Consider the following 18670-nt stretch of genomic DNA (forward strand, 5'->3'; position numbering starts at 1 on the left):
GTTTACAGGTAGAAATTCTCCTGTCGAACCATTCTTTTTCTTTCTTTTTTTCAGTACTTTATTTCCTATAGACAGAGAAAAGCTGATTTCCAGCAACTATGCTGTTTTTCCCTTCTTCAACTTGAAAAGAATTAAGTGTCACAGAAATACTAATTTGTTCCCCTTCGCCCTTTCCTGCTGTTGTTGCCAGGGTTTGTTCCCACTTGTAAGCAAGCGGTGCAGGGAAGACCGAGGGATGGGGGAGGAGTTTGGACTCGCTGTGCAAATACATGCAGATATAGTAATCTAAATTGATGCCTTGGTGAAAAAAAAATCACAGGTGAAGTAAGCAGCCAACAATGGCTCACTCAAAGGCTCTCCTAGTGCTGGAAAACTTCATAGGTGGCAAATTTGTTCCTTGTTCCTCCTACGTAGACTCCTATAATCCGTCCACCGGAGATATCTATTGCAGAGTTCCTGACAGTGGCAAAGAAGTGGTGAGTACTATCCACGTGTACAAAGTGAAAAATGTTAAATGCATGTAACAATAACGTTTTGAGTTAGAGGAGGCTGGAGGTAAGAGAACAGAAAAATGATTACTTCAATGCTTAAACAAGTAAATTCTTGATTATATTGTAGTATTGCATAATCCACTGCTGTGGCAGAAAATGCTGTCATTTTTTTCCATTTTGCTATTAGAAAGTTATGCTCTGGATTCTAAGCTGGCGTGAATCAACAAAGCTTCAGTAACTTGCATGGAGCTCCTTCAGCTCACATGATGGGAGATGCCCTGTGCATAAGTTAACAGTAACACCCAGACAAGCTGTAAATATAAACAATCTGTAAGTGAGAACAGTGTTTATTGATCTCTTCTGTAAATTAATTTAGAGGCACCATATGCAACTCTGTTGTCCCTTAGTGTCTTGATGATTTGCAGCTTTCATTTTAAAGGGTTTTTGGCTTGGTGTCTATTCTCTGAAGATGGTAAAAATCTTCCAGACCTCTCTGGTTTTGATATTAGCAGTTGGATATTCAGTGGCTGTGATGAAGTGGCTGTGATGAGTGTGTTTCCTTATACCTGTCCTCTGCATCCATAGGGTTTCCTGGTCTTGTGTTCTCCACGGGGGTGAATGTTTCCTGGAGCCTTGTACATATTCAGGTGTGGATGGGTAGTGATGTTCCTCAGGGGAGCTGCAGTTTCATTGATGCTGCTTTATAGGGTAACTTCCAAGTCTGTATCCAAAATAGTGTTTCAGACTTGTTAAAGAGGAAAGTGACGACAAGCTTAGATAGCACAGAGGGCTTGGAAAATATCGTCGAGTAGCGGACAGCATTTTGAAAGTGTTTTTTAAAACAAACTACTACAGTGTCTTGCTGTTCCCTTCGCTTGCATTTCAGCCTTATTGACAGCTTCTCTCAGCAGAAACCTTTGCACTGTAATTTCAACTGGGTAAATATTTGTTAGATGCTGATGACCAAAGGTTAAAGAGTAACAGGTTGGGCTTGTTGGAATAAATCTGCGTAAATTCATTCCAATCCTAATTATGCCTGAAAAGTTTGCTCTTTGATGTCCAGGTGCAAATCTTCCTGTCCATTCATTTGCAAAATCATTAAAATCAGAGAGAATGCCAGAGGCTGCTGGCCACTCTAGAGATACAGTTCAAACATCCTAAAAGCAATGCTTTTCTCTTTCAGCTTGCTGAGTCAGTGTTTATGTGTAGCAATGGGAACCGAGTTTAAAGACCTGTAAATTTGGTGAATGCTTTAGTCCTGTCTTCAGATAACTGTACAAGAAGGTTGTGCTCTGCAGAGCTGGCATCCACTGGTGACTGATGAAATATGCTGAAGAAAATGCAATCACATACTACTTCAGGTTATCTAGAGATACCAAAGTAAGCATCTAGACCAGAGTTTAACAAAGGACTCAGGATGCTGGTTTCTAGCAAGGCTCAATGTCCAGTTGCAGATTATCTTGATTGATTTTGCTGGGAAGTTAGAAGGTGAAGCAAGGGGAGACAGTGAGTCTGTTGCTGACCCTGGAGTTTAACACCAGTTGAGTTTCTGTGGTCACTTTACCCACTTTCTGCCAAAAACACTGAATGTATTTTTTCTAGGGGTTAGTTTGTTCCCCAGCTAAATATCTTAAATTCTACATAGCAATATCACAGTAAGACAAGCAGGTGCCCTGTATATCCAAAAGAGAGACTGATAAGGACTAATTAGTCCTGGCAAATACCTGCTTTAAAAACACTTCTCTTTAAAGAACCTGTCTCCTGCACATCTTCCCCTGCAAAAGCAAGCATCTTGTCCTGAGGGCAGTTCAGCTTGGGCTATTTGGATAGCAACCTTTTGTGATGGGTCTGGATTGTGTGTTGTTTCTCTGTGTCTGTCTTGTGCAGAACAGGAAAGCAGAAGGAAGTGTTTCAGACACAGGAGTTCATAGTTGAATTCTTGTGCATGTTTTCTTTGTGGCTTGACTTTCTTTGCTGGTTTTTGCTAGTCAAACTAACTGTTTAACCTTTGTATGCTTAGTTTTTCTCTATAAATCTCTCCCCTTTTTTCCTCGTACTTTTTCTTAGATGAATCTACTGCCACTTAATTCCTTCCTTTGCTAGTTTTCTCTTCTGCTGCTTGTGAAAAAGCAATATTTTTGTCCTTCTAAACCCACTGAAGGGTTAAAAATTAAGACGGTATTGATTATCTCCTCTTCTGGCAGCACCTGGTGGAAAAGGCCACAGAGGAGACAACAGATGAGCAGCAGTAGCACCACAGGATGGTAGGGTGGAAGAACAAGTTAATTAGTCAAGGTGGTATAGTTTCACAGAGGGTGAACATTTTCAGGGTAGTACGGCATCTGCACTGGACTCACTCAGGAAGCTGCAGTTCCCCTTTCCCAGGCCTGGTTTGATGCTGCTTCAGCTGTTAGTGGCTGACAGCCTGCTGCCCTCAGCACTTGAGCAGGAGGTTGTTGAACTACAGTCGAAAAAGGAGAGTCTAGGTTTCTGAGCTTGGCCAGTGATCCATGTGATTCTCTTTACGTTGGTTTATTTCCCACCTTGCCCCTTCACTGGTGGTGTTCTGGCTTTCAAACTCTGGGTGTTATTTTTATGGGGCCTGCAAAGTCTGATGTGTGTGGGAGGGGGAAGGAAAAGGGGTAGATAGATATTATTTTTTGCTTGCTTGAACTTTTGTGCCCTCATTAGTAAAACATCTTTGGAGTATCTGTAAATTATTTTGGTTTTTTTATTATTTTGTGTTCTTATAATACCTGTCACAACCTGAGGGAACAAATTTGGAGCTCAGTTTTGTGGAATTGGTGGAAAGGAGCCTTCAGTGACTTCACAGGAACTAGTAATATGGCAACAGTCAGAGAGGTCATAATGGTCTGATTAATATTACATCAGCATCCTCCTAATTACTGATTTTGGCAGATTTCTGAAACTGAAGAAATTGTATGAGCAAAATTTTAGGAACTCAGCTACAGCTAAGACAGCTTTGACTAAACCACCACTTCGATGCATGTATTAGACATCGGGAGTATTGAATAAGTGATACATAGGAAGCAAAAGTTGGGAAATAGGGCAGTTAATTAAATGATGGAAGGATATTGATGATCTTTAGTTAGTGTGAGACTGATAAACATGAGGAAGGAATTGCTTATAAATCAACAGATGAATGATGCAGGTAACTTCCATTTAAGAGTCCAGAGGAAATTACTGATGGGACAGAAAGCCTTCTGCTGAATGTTAATCCTTTGAAGAAGGGTCTGCTTCAGAAAAGTGCTGGTAATCTGCCACTGTTCAGAAATGTCAGCCTGAAGGGCCGTGCAGCAGTCATGTACATCTCAAGCAAAATACCGATAGGAGTCGTGTGCATTTGTATAAGTACATATAATGATTCATATCTGTAGGCTTTGTTAGGTGTCTGGTAAGAGAACCGGCTAAAGCCCCGGAGTTTAAAAAGGAACTTTTTTTTCTGTGAGGGCATTAATGACTTTCTGGCTGTGATCAGGTAAGATAAAACGTTTCTCTGAATGTCCATTCCCTAAATATATTCTTAGTCCTTGTTTGAACCAAGTGGTGGAAATCAAGAGCTAGCAGGGCATCCAGTCCATTTCTTCCCAGCCCTTTACTTTCATCATTGCCTGGTGTGGCTGAAGCGTTGTATTGCAAGGGTTGTGCATGTTTAGACTGAAGCTAAATTTGCTATTTCCTCCATGAGAAACAAGATTCTTTTTTTGTTTTTGCCATTGGCACCTGCTGGTGCCAGTTGACCAGTCCAGCGTTTCTTCCAGGCCTGGAGGGTGGCCTACAAGTTGCTGTAATTTGGAGAAAAACAAGGGTTCCAGTGGAAGTTTCTTTTCTAGATATTCTGTTTCACTAACACTTCTTGTGTTATGGGGTAGTGTCTTGATAATGGAGAAGCTCTAAGGAGTTTTTATTTTCCCAGCATTGTGGTGTGGATTATTAGTCACTGAAATATGAATTTATCTGCTGAGTGTTTAACATTTTCTTAAGCCTTTCATTAGCATTCACCATCCCGCTTTTGCTTTTTTAGGTGGAAGCTGCTGTCAAAGCTGCCAAAGATGCCTTCCCAATTTGGTCCTCAAGAAGTCCATTGGAAAGATCTCAGATCCTGAACAAATTGGCAGACCTGATTGAACATGACCTGGAAGCATTTGCACAAGCAGAGTCAAAGGATCAGGGTAAGAACTGGAACTGTTGATCTCAAATACAGTGTGCGTTGCTGAATATTGAAATGGAAGATTTGGATGAAATTTTTTGTATGGTATGAGCTTTTGGAGCAAATTGGAGTTGATGTGCATGAACCTTGATGAGGCTTTGGATTTGGGATTCCTGGGGCATTCTTGCATTTCAGAATTTCTGACTGCCTTCAGTTGTCAGATATTTGGAATGCATTACTATAGGGGAACTGTTGTCATTGACTGTGGTTACACAGTGCTGGGGATTACTTGGGCACAGGACAAAAGACATTTCCCAAAAGACACACAAATCAGCTTTCAAAACAGACTATAAAGCAATGTTTCTGTCCATGATGACAGCAGCATGTTTGCTTTTGTTTCAGGAAAAACTATTACGTTTGCCAGAACGGTGGACATCCCTCGGGCCGTGCACAACTTCCGATTCTTCGCCTCTTCCATCCTTCACCATGTCACAGAATGCACCGAAATGCCAGCCATGGGCTGTGTGCACTACACCTCCAGGGCACCTGTGGGAGTTGGTATGATGATCCTTACATGCTGAAAAGCTTGGCAGAATGTCTGCCTCAGTAGGGGCTCAGCAAAGAAAAGATTTTTTTGAAAGCATTTATTGTCTCTGAGTCATGTGCTAAACATAGGCTTGTCTGCTAAAGCATTAGCAACTCCATGTAAAATCAGTTGGGCTACTTCATGGCAAAAACAAACAAACAAACAAACAAACAAAAAACCAAACAAAAAAACCCCCCAAAACAACCAACCAAAAAAACCCGAATGCATGCCTAAAAAGCTTAAGCTATTGCTCTCACCTTCCCAATCTCTCTTGTGTTTTGTCTGTGTGTGTCTGTGGGTGGGCATCACAGCTGTGGATCGGTGAGATGTGCAGAGCACTGAGCTCCTGCTCCAGCAGGGAGAGCGGGATCCCCCTCTCCTTTGGGAAAGCAGTAGTAGTCTGTGACCCGAGTGCACATGGGTGAATAAACCACCCTAGCTGGGGAATTGCTGAACTCGGCCACTAGATGCTGCTGCTTCAGAAAATAAAGTGGTTGTCCTGAGCTGACAAGTGATGGTGTTGTAATGATTTCATTATTAGGTTATGTTATATATATAATATAAATAACATATTAAATAGATGTGAGTTCTCCACATTTACACTTGAATTACTTAAAACAAAAAATTGGCTAACTTAGAGGACCCTTTAAAAACTTTTCTTGAGCAGTGGAGAATGTGACTTTTTCTGGTAAAATTATTCTCATAAGGAAAAGTCCCTCACTGCATCTGCTCCATCAAACAGAAAGAAATCCCGTGGCTTTTTTAAGGAGTCACACATGACAATTACAGATTTTTTTTCATAATTTCCTATTAATATGTAAAGTGAAAATATTCCTAAAGACAATTACTGAAAATAATTCTGGTCATTCAGCATTTCACGGGAACAACAGTTTATTCAGTGATAAATTTTGTCACTCATAAGTTAGACTAAAATTTGTCTGGAAAATGTGTAGTATATGTTATACAGAGTTAGTTTGCTACTACAACTGAAAAATAAAAAACAGCTTTAAAGAGCAAGAGAAGGCAGGAATATGATCTGAGCTGGCACATTCAGCCTGGAGAAGAGAAAGCTCTTGGGGAGAGCTACAAGAGAGCTTAAGAGGGACTTTTTACAAGGACATGTTGAGATAGCACAATGGGTAATGGCTTCAAATTGAATGAGGGTAGGTTTAGATTAGATGTTAGGAAGAAATTTTTACTGTCAGGGTGATGAGGCACCAGCACTGGTTGCCTGAAGAAATGGACAATGCCCCGACCCTGTCAGGGTTCAAGGCCAGGTTGGATGGGTCTTTGAGTAACCTGGCCTAGTGAAAGGTGTCCCTGGGGGGTTGGAACCAGATGATCTTTAAGGACACTCTCAACCCAAACCATTCTATAATTACTTTCACTTTTTAACACAAAGTATTACCACAGACCAGTTGTTGTAAATTATTGTTATGGCTAACCTTGCATTAATGTTCCTGCAAAACACTAAAAAATTTCCTGAGAATATAAGATTCTGCCCTGAAGAAGCAGAAGTCTGGAAATAAAAGCCATGGCCAAATTCCCTTCATAAATCTGAATTGGTGTATAACTGCTTGAGGTCAGAGGTTGAGTTTTGTATCCCAGCAGACTGACCTTCTGTCTTTGTGCGTTTGTTTTGTAGCTGGTTTAATCAGTCCTTGGAATTTGCCACTGTATTTGTTGACTTGGAAAATAGCTCCTGCCATTGCATGTGGAAATACTGTGGTTGCCAAGCCAAGTGAGATGACATCTGTCACAGCCTGGATGATGTGCAAGCTCTTGGAGAAAGCAGGTAAGTCCTGTAGCATGCTAAGGAGCGGGAATAGAGTGGAAATGCTTGTCTGTGCACCAGGGGTTTTTTAGTTGCAGGAATCAGAAGGTGTTCAAAGGCTTTGGGAAAGACTGCTGTAGCTGAATGTTGCACTGGAGGCATTCTCTGTCCTCAAACTATCCTGTCTCCCCAGTCCAGCTATTGCTCATTTTTTCTCACTATCTTCTGATGAAAAGTTTTGCCCCTCCTGCGCTCCACTTGTGGACATCCTAAGTCTGTGGTGCAAGCAAAGGCGCCATGAGAGAATAAAGGAGTGAGAATCAGCTCTCGGTAACTGTGTCATGGTTGTATTTGGTGCACTATTAATTAAAACTGGTAGAACAATTGGTTGTTCCCTGAATGACTGTACACTGCATCTCTGATGATGCATATCAGACAAGCTTGATTATTGGAACTGGTTTTATCATTTAACCCATGACCCATACACCTGTCTAACATCATGGATATCAGCTACTACTGAAGTTAAGGGTTAGTATTTTTCACCCTCAAGCTGCTGGTAGCTTTCTAACTTCAGGGACAAAACAAAGTGAAGTGACACCCTCCTAGTGACAGGAGGATACAATCACCATGTGCCTTTGTTCCCATCAGGGGTGCCCCCTGGGGTGGTGAATGTGGTCTTTGGAACGGGCGCCAAGGCAGGAGAGGCCCTGGTGTGCCACCCCGACGTGCCGCTGATCTCCTTCACGGGCAGCACGCTGACGGCCCAGCGGATCACGGAGAAAAGTGCCCCACACTGCAAGCGGCTCTCGCTGGAGCTGGGAGGCAAAAACCCCGCCATCATCTTTGATGATGCTGACTTGAGCCAGTGCATCCCCACCACCGTGAGGTCCAGCTTTGCCAACCAGGTGCCTCCCACCCCTGTAACACACAAACCCCGCTGGCAGCAGGAGGGGTGCGCCTGAGGGTTTGTGTCCCTGCGTGCACCTACCTTTGGATCCAAATCTCAAATTGGCAAGGTCTATTTCAAGATTGTGTTTGACAAAGTCCTAAGTAGAAAAATATGAAAAAGTCTTCATTATTCCACGGAGGGAAACAAAGTAATAAAAGGCTCTTACTCATGCTCTCCATCACAAGATAACAAGGTGTTATTATTCCTCTCAGAGTAGATACATTCCTTATCTCTCAGGGAAGCAGCTGCTTTAAGTCCCACTGCTGAAGTAAGTGGGCAGCTTGTTGATTTGCTAGAATTAAATTAGGGGATTTCCCCAAAAATTTTACCAACATTATTCTTCCCTTATCACCACCCCCAGGAGAGAGCACCAAAGCCAGGAAGTTGTATCTGGACAAATGTTAGAAAAATAGCTTGGTATCAGAGGGAGATTATCAGGAAATGAAGAGAGAGATCATTCAGAGTTGAAAATCATGTTTCCTATAAAAATGTTGGAAAAGAAAACATGTAATTGATAACATCAAATTTACTTACGGTAGTGATTGCATGATACTGGTACTCTTTTGCCTTTTCCTTCTCCTTTTGTTTCTTATCTGGAGAAAAATCCCACTTTGCGGTGCTGGTTAATGTAGTTTGCGCTCCTGAGGATGCAGGGACACAAATGAACTGGGTTATAATTCCTAGTACAATAGTGCAATGTAATATGAACCAAGATTGTTGATTTCTTGTTTGTTTTTTCTTTTCGGTAGGGTGAGATCTGTCTCTGCACCTCCAGGATCTTTGTTCAGAGGGGAATATATAGTGAGTTTTTGAAGAGGTTTGTGGCAGAGGCCAAGAAGTGGAAGACTGGAAATCCCTCAGATCCTACAATCGATGTTGGGGCACTAATAAGTAAAGAGCATCTAGAGAAGGTGATGTTACATGGAATTTATGTGATTTCATCTCATCTTTTAGAGGGCTACAAAAGGTAGTTTCAGGAGTATGTGGGAAAGGATGTTGTCATCTCCAGGATTAGCTCTGAGGAATGATAACTCCAATCCATTATAAGGTATCTTTTTAATAAGGTTTCCATTGCCTGTGGCTTGGGATCATGTGATTACTCTAAAAAAAAAATCAAACTCCCTGGGGAAAATAATTTTAAATGGCAAAAGAATATTTCCTCCTGTTTGAATAGTTCTAATAATTATTAGAATGATTATTATGAAATAATTCTAATGGTTTCTAAGTCCTGAATTTATACTCATAAATCTTAGAGTTCAACAACATTTTTTTGGATTTTAATAGTGCATTTTCTAAGATCACTATTTTGCCCAATAAGTTAGTTGACAAGGTAAAAGTTTTATTTTTATATTACTCTGGCAAATTCTGGCTTGTACAAAATAGTTTCCTAGGACTGCTTGCAGTAATTTGTAATGGTCTATGTGTGGAGAGCAGCTGAGATGGTGTGCAGTTAGACACAGTCTGCTTTAGTGGCTTATATGAAATGAAAGTTGTGGTGTCAGAGTTCAGGGAGAGCAGATGCTCATATCCCAGAACTCTCTGACGCAAGAAGCAGACCGAAAAACCACAGAGTGAGAGAAAGCCAGACCTTTGATATGCTTCCTGATGCCTCAGAAGGCTCTCAGGGTTCTCTTGTTCTGAAGAGTAGAATGATAGAAACACCCATTTCCTGAGGTCCTTAGTCTGTAGCACCACAGAGAGCTTCCAAGTTTTACCTACCAACGTGGCTAAAAGAAGAAAAAGATAAGGAAGCTCTGTGATATCTCTGTGGTCTTTCTGTAAGGAGAGAAGCCAGGCAATGATTGCAGAACAGCAGCAGCAGATCAACAGTATGCCCTATGCGTTCAAGGTAGCAAGCATATGGTAGCAGCAGCAGCCATGGAAACATCTTTAATCATTTATTGATGAGATTTTCTGTAGCATTCATGGCTTCATCATCCTAGTGGCACGTAAACATTTCAAAAGCCTTGCCTGTGAGGTAGGAAAATACTACTGATTCCTTGGAGTAAATGAGTGAACCATGGCTTGAGATATATGGCAAACTGCCGAGGCTCCTGTGAGAAGGGAGGGAAGCTCTGGGACCACTTGTATTTTCACCAAGGGCTTTTCCCTTTTGACAGTACTTAGTGGGAAGGGCCACAGTGTTGTCTGCTAGGCTAGTAAGTGTTAAGAAAGAGAAAACAATTGCTTTTTTCAGCAAGAAACACAGCTTCGCATACAAAGACACATTAACAACAAAAGTTAGGGAATGCTGCCCTCTGTTGTAAGGGGGCAGCATGTTCCAGCTGGGGTTCTGGGGCTCATAATGCTGATGGGTGAACCCTTGGGATTTGGTGTCCTTTAGCAGTGATGTTTTTCTGCTGCTTCCCCAGGTAAGGAACTATGTGAAGAAAGCCCAGGCTGAAGGAGCCAGAGTCCTCTGTGGAGAGGGAGTGGATCCATTGGTCCTCCCACCTGGCAACCAGAAAGGCTATTTCATGTTGCCCACAGTTATTGCTGAAGTCAAGGATGAATCCTGTTGCATGCAAGAAGAGATCTTTGGTCCTGTGACATGTGTGGTAGCATTTGATACAGAAGAAGAGGTGATCCAAAGAGCGAATAGTGTGAAATATGGCTTGGCAGCCACAGTGTGGTCCAGCAATGTGGGACGCGTTCACAGGGTGGCACACAGGCTGCAGTCTGGATTGGTGTGGACCAACTGCTGGCTTGTCAGGGACCTGAACTTGCCATTTGGTGGGATGAAAGCCTCAGGCATAGGCAGGGAGGGAGCAAAGGATTCCTATGAGTTCTTCACTGAGATCAAAACCATCACAATAAAGCACTGACGTGTGTCAACAGAAGTATTTTAGAGTGAAATAAATGACAGCTGTTTGAGTCACCAAAAATGGCTCCTTATAACACAGGCTGCTGTTGTGGCCATTCCTTTCTTGACCTTTGGTCACATAATCTCAATGACAGCTGAAAATGATCATCCGAAATGCTAATGTTAAAATCAGCTTTTCATGTTGAATGAGAAGATCAGTGTGGACTCCACAATCAAGTCATCCCAAGCCAGATGACTTGGCTATCTTAGAGATCCTAAATCTTCTTGATATTTTTGATATTCCTGCCTCAAAAATCTGTCCCTTTAAGGCAGATTGTCCCTCAAAGTAATTCACCAACCAGAGCTACTGTCATATATTACTCTTTCTCCAAAGTAACAAGCACATGTTGAGATGTTGGAAAGAGGAATCAGCTCATTTTCACTCTAAACAGTGTGGTCCACACATCCACCCATAATGCACTTCACAGATACCAGACAAGGATTGATACTACACTACACTGAAAGCCTGAGGAACTACCTTTAACCTACTAAGTGGTTTTAAACCATGGGGTCATGACATTTGATATTCACGGAGACAATACATGTTTGAATTATAACCTTCTTGATGGTGGGGAGCTGAATCATCCTAATACGTGTTCTCTAACTATTTTGAAATCTCAAAGCCTTTTGTCACTTTGAGACCTCAGTGATGGTGGTTTTTACATCCCTGCACAAAAATATGGCTGCATCACTCTTCATTAATAAAATCTAGAATTTACTCCTGAGGGAACGAACTGTTGGAAATGTTTGTCACCAAAATATAAAACCGCTTCCATCTCCTCCTCATTTGTTTGCAGAGATTTTTTTTTTTTAAATTGGGTATCTCACAAACTTGTTAGCTTTCAACAGAAAGAGAAATAGAGTTGGATACACCTCCACATCTCTGGATGCCACCTGGTTGCACGGCAGACCTAGCAGCCAGGTTGGAGCTGTGGGCATTTGATGGATTTGGTACAAGAACCCCCAGTTCAAGGCATGTTAAGGAAATACATAAAAATGATAGACTTATTGAATTGATGTATTCTGAAGAAGCTTAAAAAATTTGTTTAAAAAATGCCTTTTCATGACCATGTGGTGGCAGCAGAACACCTGCTTTGGTGCTTTTAATCCCCAGTCACTCAGCTGGGAGGGGACTAAACAGCCGTATCAGTGCATGTTTCATGCTGCCAATTTCTTTCCTATTTACATATCCTGTTTCGAAGAGCACAAGAACCCAAAAGCTATGAAACAGTTCATTAGTTGGGGGGTGATAGGGGGATGTGGGGGGCAGACATTTTCAGCAACAGCAGATGGGATATTGCACAATTAGTGGAAATGGATGGATATCTTCCCCCATGTGGATCTGGTCTAGGTTTGGGTTTAGTGAGATAAATTTGCTTTCAGGGGTTGATTTTATCTTTGCATTAGATGTGATAAGAGATTTCTAGATGTATTTCACGTGCTGGAGACAAAGGTTTGTGTGTCATCTATGTGATTCTGGCGCAAGACATCAGAGGTGAAGAGTGGGTGGGGTGGGGACAGAGATCTGCAGGACCCCCCAGGTGTGGGGTATGGAGGTGGCAGCTCTGTGTCCAGCATGACTGTGAAGGTTTTTCAGAGGTGAACTTCTGGGAAGCCCAATTCCATCATTCCTGTGTCCAGCACCTCAGAGAGGTAAGGGAGGTCTGCTGGTGCTAATGATGCTGCTGACTTTTGGGCAGGAGGGAGAGCCCATGAGAAGATGCAAAATATTGTCCCTTTCTGCATTTTCTGTCTCTAATGGGTGGATGTCTTCCTTCCACGGTTAATGTGCAGTTCAAGTACCTTGCTTAATCTGCTATTTCTTGCCCTTTTATATTACTAGATATTTGCACTTGTACATGTACAGATGTGAGGGTGTTACCCAGCGGGGAAATTTCCTGCCCATAATAATGGGTAATTCTTGCCTTTCCCATGCCTGCCTCCAGCCTCAGGTCCTGGCCCCAAAGGGAGCTGCTGGTGCTTGTGGCAGTGAAGCAGGTGCCATGGGACAGGTTACCTGCTTGTACCAGGCGCTCTCTGTGGGTACACAGAATTTTCCCATACACCAAGGTCTATGAGCTTTCCCATGCTTTTTATTCAGACTGACTTCCAGTGTAGCAATGTGTACAGATAACTGTCTCATCTTACAGATGAAGCAGTCCAAGGACTTCTTCCTACAGATAAATGAAGGGGTCTGTTACAGCTGCTTTATTTGAGTTTTCTGCTCTCACTCTAAGTGGACAGTGAAGGGGATATCCTGGAGGACGAGGCAGGCTGATCCAAGTCATGAGGCTGATGGCTCTCGGGGAGCTCTTCAGGCTATACATTCTAGAATTTTGCAACATGACAGTAAAGCTTTTTTTTAATTTTTTTTTTTTATTTTTTTTTATTTTTAGACTGCCCTAGCTTGTGCATGAAATCATGTGGCCATTGTGAGGATTTGTTTAATTACTGTTATGTAAATCTCAAGGAGTTGCTCCATCTGTTAATTCTTACTGATGCAGTGAGTACAGTTCTGTTTAACACTAGAAGATAATCTCAGTGGCGTGAGATGATTACATGGGGAGGAATTAATGTATTTGCCATCCTTTACAGCTCTCAATTAGCATAGGGCTATTTTTGTTCTATTTCAGATCTTTTCTCAGCCTGTTTATGTCTGTACCTAGTTATTGTATAATGCCTGAAAGCAGCTTTGCTTAGGGAAACTGTGCATATAGTTTGGAGAGGGGACACATCAGCTCTAATGTTTATATTCAAATCAAGCTATGTCCATGTTCCCACAGTGTTTGTAACTTAGGCAAAGCAAGAAATATTTGTAAAACTCTCAGGGATGAAAACAGACTTGACTTTTTGGGTCAGAGAAAGTTTTGTGCCTAACTTAAATGTGCAGAACGAGAATGTAAGCTAGGCTGGTTTTAGAACCCAAGCTTTGAATTTCCAAACTACAGAAAGCTGTACCTTAAGATTCAACTTCACAGGTAGAGTCAGATACGTAGGCCTTTCTTCTAAATAACAACAACAAATAAAGGAAAAAGAAAAAAAAAAAGACAGTGGGATTGAGAGGGAACTGTAAGGAGTTTCTTTCCAGGATTGTCTTCAGGACTGAGGTTTAAGTTTTTGCTCAGTCTTGAAGTTTGAGCTCAAGATCTGCCTCAGCTCTAGAAGGGTCTTCAAGCTTCTTAATAAATTTGTGGATTTTCTGTGTGGTGGGAGAGTGAGAAATGAAAATGGAACAAAATTTTCTTAGTCTTAGAGTAAGACCAAGGTCTCACTTTCCACCCTAGATGGTAATTAAATATGCTATAGAAAGCTAAATATAATGAATAAAGGAAACCAACAACAGTTGCAGGAAATTCTGGGATATTTTCTGCATTGAATTCTGTTCCACTCCTTTCCAAGCATTTGTTTTTGTGCTTGGAGGGTGATGTTTGTACTTAAGGGACAACAATGCACAAAGTTTTTTTCTAGAATACATCAAATCTCTGTTGGTAACAGTTGTAATTTAGGTGAAGATGAGGGTCTAAAAGAGGGAAGCCCTACAGTATTATAACTGGTTAAACAGGATGCATCTTAATGCAGCTGAAGGCTAGTTGTGCAGCCAGAAACTATGTGTATGGTGCTGCCTCCTGAAAAGGAGCAGCTGTAAAGGATTTGGAGATTATGAGGGAAAGCACAATCAGTGTGAGAATACCAGTTCAGCCAAAGCAGCCTGACAGTGTAGAACTCAGCCTGAGCTCTGCTACATCATTGCGATTAACAGGAGAGTCAGTATGATCCTGGAGAGAATAAGCAGAACTGTGCTAAATCTGCAAATAATCTTTACCTTTCTATGTAATATTACTGTAATGTTGTGCATCTATTTCTGTTCTCTTTAACAGAGAGATTTGGAGGGAGGAAAGTTACTCCAAATTCTGAAAAAAAGTCCTTCTAGAGTGGGACTTGGATGATGTGTTGCAGCACCTTTTGGCTTCACAAACACCTGTTTTACCAAGACAACTGATGTGTGTGTTTGTGTGTTCATGCACAGGGAAGCAATTTCAGGGGTCAGTGATGAGTCCAGAGGGGCAGATGCACACTCCTGGGCTGCTGTGCTGAAGAGCAAATTTTGTCTCTTAAAACACAGGAGGTGGTGGAGCACGCCTGACAGGTGTGTTCTCCGGTGGATGATGAGTCAACCATGGTACAGGCTGCCTTGTGGCATTTCTCTCTGGCACCAGGTGTCCTTAATAATGTCCTGGAAAATGCAGATGCTCCCACAGAAGGGAGCACAAGGGTGCTGGATGGGCATCTGTTTAAGGTGGAAAGAGGAAGGTGGAAGTTGTGACCTGTCAGGTGAATTAGGCCAAGGTTTCTCACCTGGATGCTGCCATTCCATTTTTGTCCTGTGCTTTGGGAAGATGTGCTGGACCCCGCAGCTTGGCTCAAGTGAAGGCAGGAGTGCCTGGCCCAAGGAGCCCACTGGGACATGAGGAGGTGACAGACAGATGCTGGGTTGCAGTGGAGGCTGAGGCAAAAGCACTTGTGCAGCTTCCCCGTAGGCATGTGGGGCCTTTGTGCAGTTACATGAAAGATGAAATAAGAACATTTCCCTGTGTGTAAGAGCTTCTGTGGGGTGCCCAGATATGATAATGATGGGGTTTGTAATATCACCCAAACCTGCAAAAGGCTTCTTCCAGGGTATTGCTAATGAGAGCTATCTCCTGGTTTCAGAGAAAGGGAAGTAATTATAGACTTTTCATTGTGAAGTGAGGACACACATTCATTCACAGGGTGCTAAACTTGTCCAATTAACTCTGAGCTCCTGAAATAATAATGAAAAGATTATGCTACCATTTTAGTAATTGGATTTTCTCTTCCTTTGGGAACAGTGCCTATTAAAGTAATGAATAGTCTATCCTTTGTTACAGGGAGATTTCATGTTTTTCTTCAAGTTTGGCTGACCCAAGAAAAAAGTCAGGCAAAGTCACATTTTCTGCAGCTGTAAAATGGCATTTTTAAGGATTGACTTATTAAAAGAAAAACTAAAAAAGAAAAGGAACATTTCCTAATGTTGCCTTAATTTTTTAAAACTGACTTGTTTACACTTACTTGACTGCAGTGAATTGACTGTGTTTAACTGATGAAAATACGAGCTTTAGTTCTCAGGATGAATGCCAAAATGTTTGTTGGTGGAAACAGCAGAATGTCTGTCTGGGATTCTCTCTGGGATTCTTGTGGTGAAATATCCATGTTTTCACATGAGTACTTATTAGCTGAAATTAGGTAGTTTCAGTCCTGCTGAATGGCTACTTTTCAGTCACCCTTTTCCAAGGAGACACTGGAGCCAGTTTTTCCAAGTAGAGGACATTGACTAGGTATGATAAGATAGCCTTAGAAGTTTGATTAGGAAATTACCTCCTTCCTGTGCTGGTTTGCTTCCAGAACTACACTAAGCTTTTTGAGGATTGAAAGGATACTTTTGTAACCCATACTTATATTTCTGTAGTTAATAATTTTCCCCCAGAGTTGTCAGTTTTGCCTATTCAAATGAGTAGTGTGGAGAGGATTTTTTGGATGGTCAAATGTGTCTCTGGCCTTTGTGACTTTGAGTCATATGGGACAGGGGTGAAAACCAGCATCCTGCAAGAGCCACATGCACCAGAGTTGGTTGGTGATGCAGAGAAAAATTTGCTGTTACAGCACTGTGAAATTCTTCTAATCAGCTGACCCCTGCAAGGAGCTTCAGGCTGCTTCCTCTGTTGGTGATATGTTTTGAAACCTTTGCTTTATGTTTAAAAAATAAGTATATGTATGTGCATAACTCTTCAGATATGCAGTTTCCATAGTGTGGTGCTTCAGTTAGAAGGGCAAGCTGAGGTAGTAATCCAAGTGCTTCCAAAGAAAATCTCACTCTGGTCTGAGACCTTACTTTCCTGTTCAGTTTCTTTCCATGAACAGCCCAAAAGAAAACAGGTTTTTTAGATTCTTGAGCTCTTTATAGCACAACATGCTATGTATTTGTAGTGCTTAACACCACCCACTCATTTAAATAATAAAACTACCTTATTTTGAGAACAAGGGTTCAGGGGAGGTCACATTCCTCTCAGCTGATACAAATCAATGTCTACTTTTGATAGTCAGCTGATGGTTTGTTTCTGGTTTTGCTGTTATCCTGCCTAAGATTCACTTTTCTTCCCACAGTCTGACCAATACCTTTTTTCCACTGTGGAATTAGAATATTGTTTACCAAAGCAAATTGAGCTTCTTTGCCTGACAGATGTAGCTGTTGACCACTGGGGGAGGAAAGTAATTCCTCCCATTGTTCTTCCTGAGGTTTGGCTAAGTTATTGCAGTTCATGAAGTTTGGATGTAAGTATGATAATGTTCTGTCTAAGGACAAAATACAGAAAAAGGTACATTTCAGTTTGAAATATGCTCATTTTTTCCTTCCTAATTAATATTTAGAAATACGCTATCATGTACTCAGATTCACTTGTTTTGCTACTACATACTACTTCTCAGCAGTGTTAGTCAGTGATATGAATTATGTAATGGGCATACTGTGCTGAAGGAACAGCATTTTTAGCTGGGCTCTTATGTACTTGGACAGACACAGAAAAAATTACTTTTTGAGGGAGCTGTCAGAAATCTGCTTTATAAACATCAAAACTATGAGCCCTGAATGCTGAAGAAAATGTCATAATGTTCCAGGTATATTTACTCTAATGTCCCATTTGGGTTACCTGTCAAAAATAGGTAGTGAAATCACAGCTCTGACTGAGATACAGCTGGGAAATACCAGTTTCTAAGCAACCCCTTAGGCTCTAAATAAAACTTCGATGAATAATCCTACAAATGGACAATTCTTCTGTTGTACACATTCTGTGCAGCATCAATCTGCTTTTTGTGAGGCTAATAAAGATGGATTCTGGTTATCTGTTCTTAACGTTTTCTTTAGAGGTCTTTCCACCTTCAAAGCAGTATATGAACTTTAGTTAATTAACATTCTTTGCACATCTTAAGTCTGGAAATGTGAAGCATTTTTCCTCTTGCTGCTGAGGCAATTTAAGGACAGACTATACTGTAATGCCTGCAAGATATTTCTTCAAAGTGAGTTGAGGGTAGTTTTATCCCTCATGCAGTCACGTTCTGAACAGTTTGACTAATCTCACCAGAGAAGAAAGTTGCTTTGTAAGGGACAGGCAGAATGTTCCTGGCTGAAATTTTCTTGCTTATTCCCTTCTTTGGTGGTAATATGATTTATGTTGTCTTCAGGAATCCTGGAAAACTAACTTCTGGAACTCAAGGAAAAAGGTGTTAGCTGGTGTGTTCTCTGGCTGCTGGGTAACTGGCAGGGATGAGTTAGAGCTGAGCTGAGGTAGGAAGTGTGAAAGATTTCAGTGTGCATCACTGGGAGGTCAGACTCTTTAATTCAGGAAGGCTGGTTAGTTCTTGTTTCACTATAGATGAATCCTGTAAATCAATTTATATACCTCTAAATAACAAAGATACTTAAAGTAACAGCAGATGTAAGGAAGCAGAATATAAGTCAGGACTGGACTCATGTGAAGCTCAGAAAAGAAAAAAATTAAATAACTTTTATAGGGGGTGCTGGCTTTTGCCTTTGAGATAGTTCAAATCATGTACAAAGAGACAATGCAATTGCTGACACTCATCTGTGCACAGGAAAATAATAAATCTACAGCAATATTCTGAACAATGCAACATTTTCTTTTGGATTTCACTGCCATGAAGTAGTATAGGAACTTACCTTATTCTGGTTTTAAGAAACAGCCATTAAGGGCTGGAGTTGTACTCCATGGAGTTGTCACTGGAGTGTTGTCAGATTTTGAATGC

At 41.4% G+C, this 18670-nt stretch overlaps 1 protein-coding gene across 1 annotated transcript; it reads left to right on the forward strand.

Annotated features, from left to right (window-relative positions):
* The first annotated feature begins 228 nt into the window (after positions 1 to 228).
* Positions 229 to 11602, forward strand: ALDH8A1 (aldehyde dehydrogenase 8 family member A1). Its single transcript, XM_066179139.1, has 7 exons — positions 229 to 476; positions 4537 to 4684; positions 5065 to 5220; positions 6894 to 7043; positions 7671 to 7927; positions 8721 to 8882; positions 10344 to 11602. Exons 1-7 carry the CDS (start codon positions 339 to 341, stop codon positions 10794 to 10796), a joined length of 1464 nt encoding a protein of 487 aa, XP_066035236.1. The 5' UTR covers positions 229 to 338; the 3' UTR covers positions 10797 to 11602.
* The last annotated feature ends 7068 nt before the right edge of the window (positions 11603 to 18670 follow it).

Source organism: Chamaea fasciata, unplaced genomic scaffold (genome assembly GCF_029207755.1).
Source record: "Chamaea fasciata isolate MVZ Bird 193981 ecotype frontalis unplaced genomic scaffold, bChaFas1.0.hap1 SCAF_3, whole genome shotgun sequence".
NCBI classification, from domain to species: domain Eukaryota; kingdom Metazoa; phylum Chordata; class Aves; order Passeriformes; family Sylviidae; genus Chamaea; species Chamaea fasciata.

What these genes read in the sequence shown, in the direction of transcription:
- ALDH8A1 (XM_066179139.1), top strand. Translation starts at nt 339, where the DNA reads ATGGCTCACTCAAAGGCTCTCCTAGTGCTGGAAAACTTCATAGGTGGC. An exon ending in CTGACAGTGGCAAAGAAGTG is followed by an intron (nt 477 to 4,536) that starts GTGAGTACTATC and finishes TTGCTTTTTTAG; the next exon opens with GTGGAAGCTGCTGTCAAAGC. An exon ending in AGCAGAGTCAAAGGATCAGG is followed by an intron (nt 4,685 to 5,064) that starts GTAAGAACTGGA and finishes CTTTTGTTTCAG; the next exon opens with GAAAAACTATTACGTTTGCC.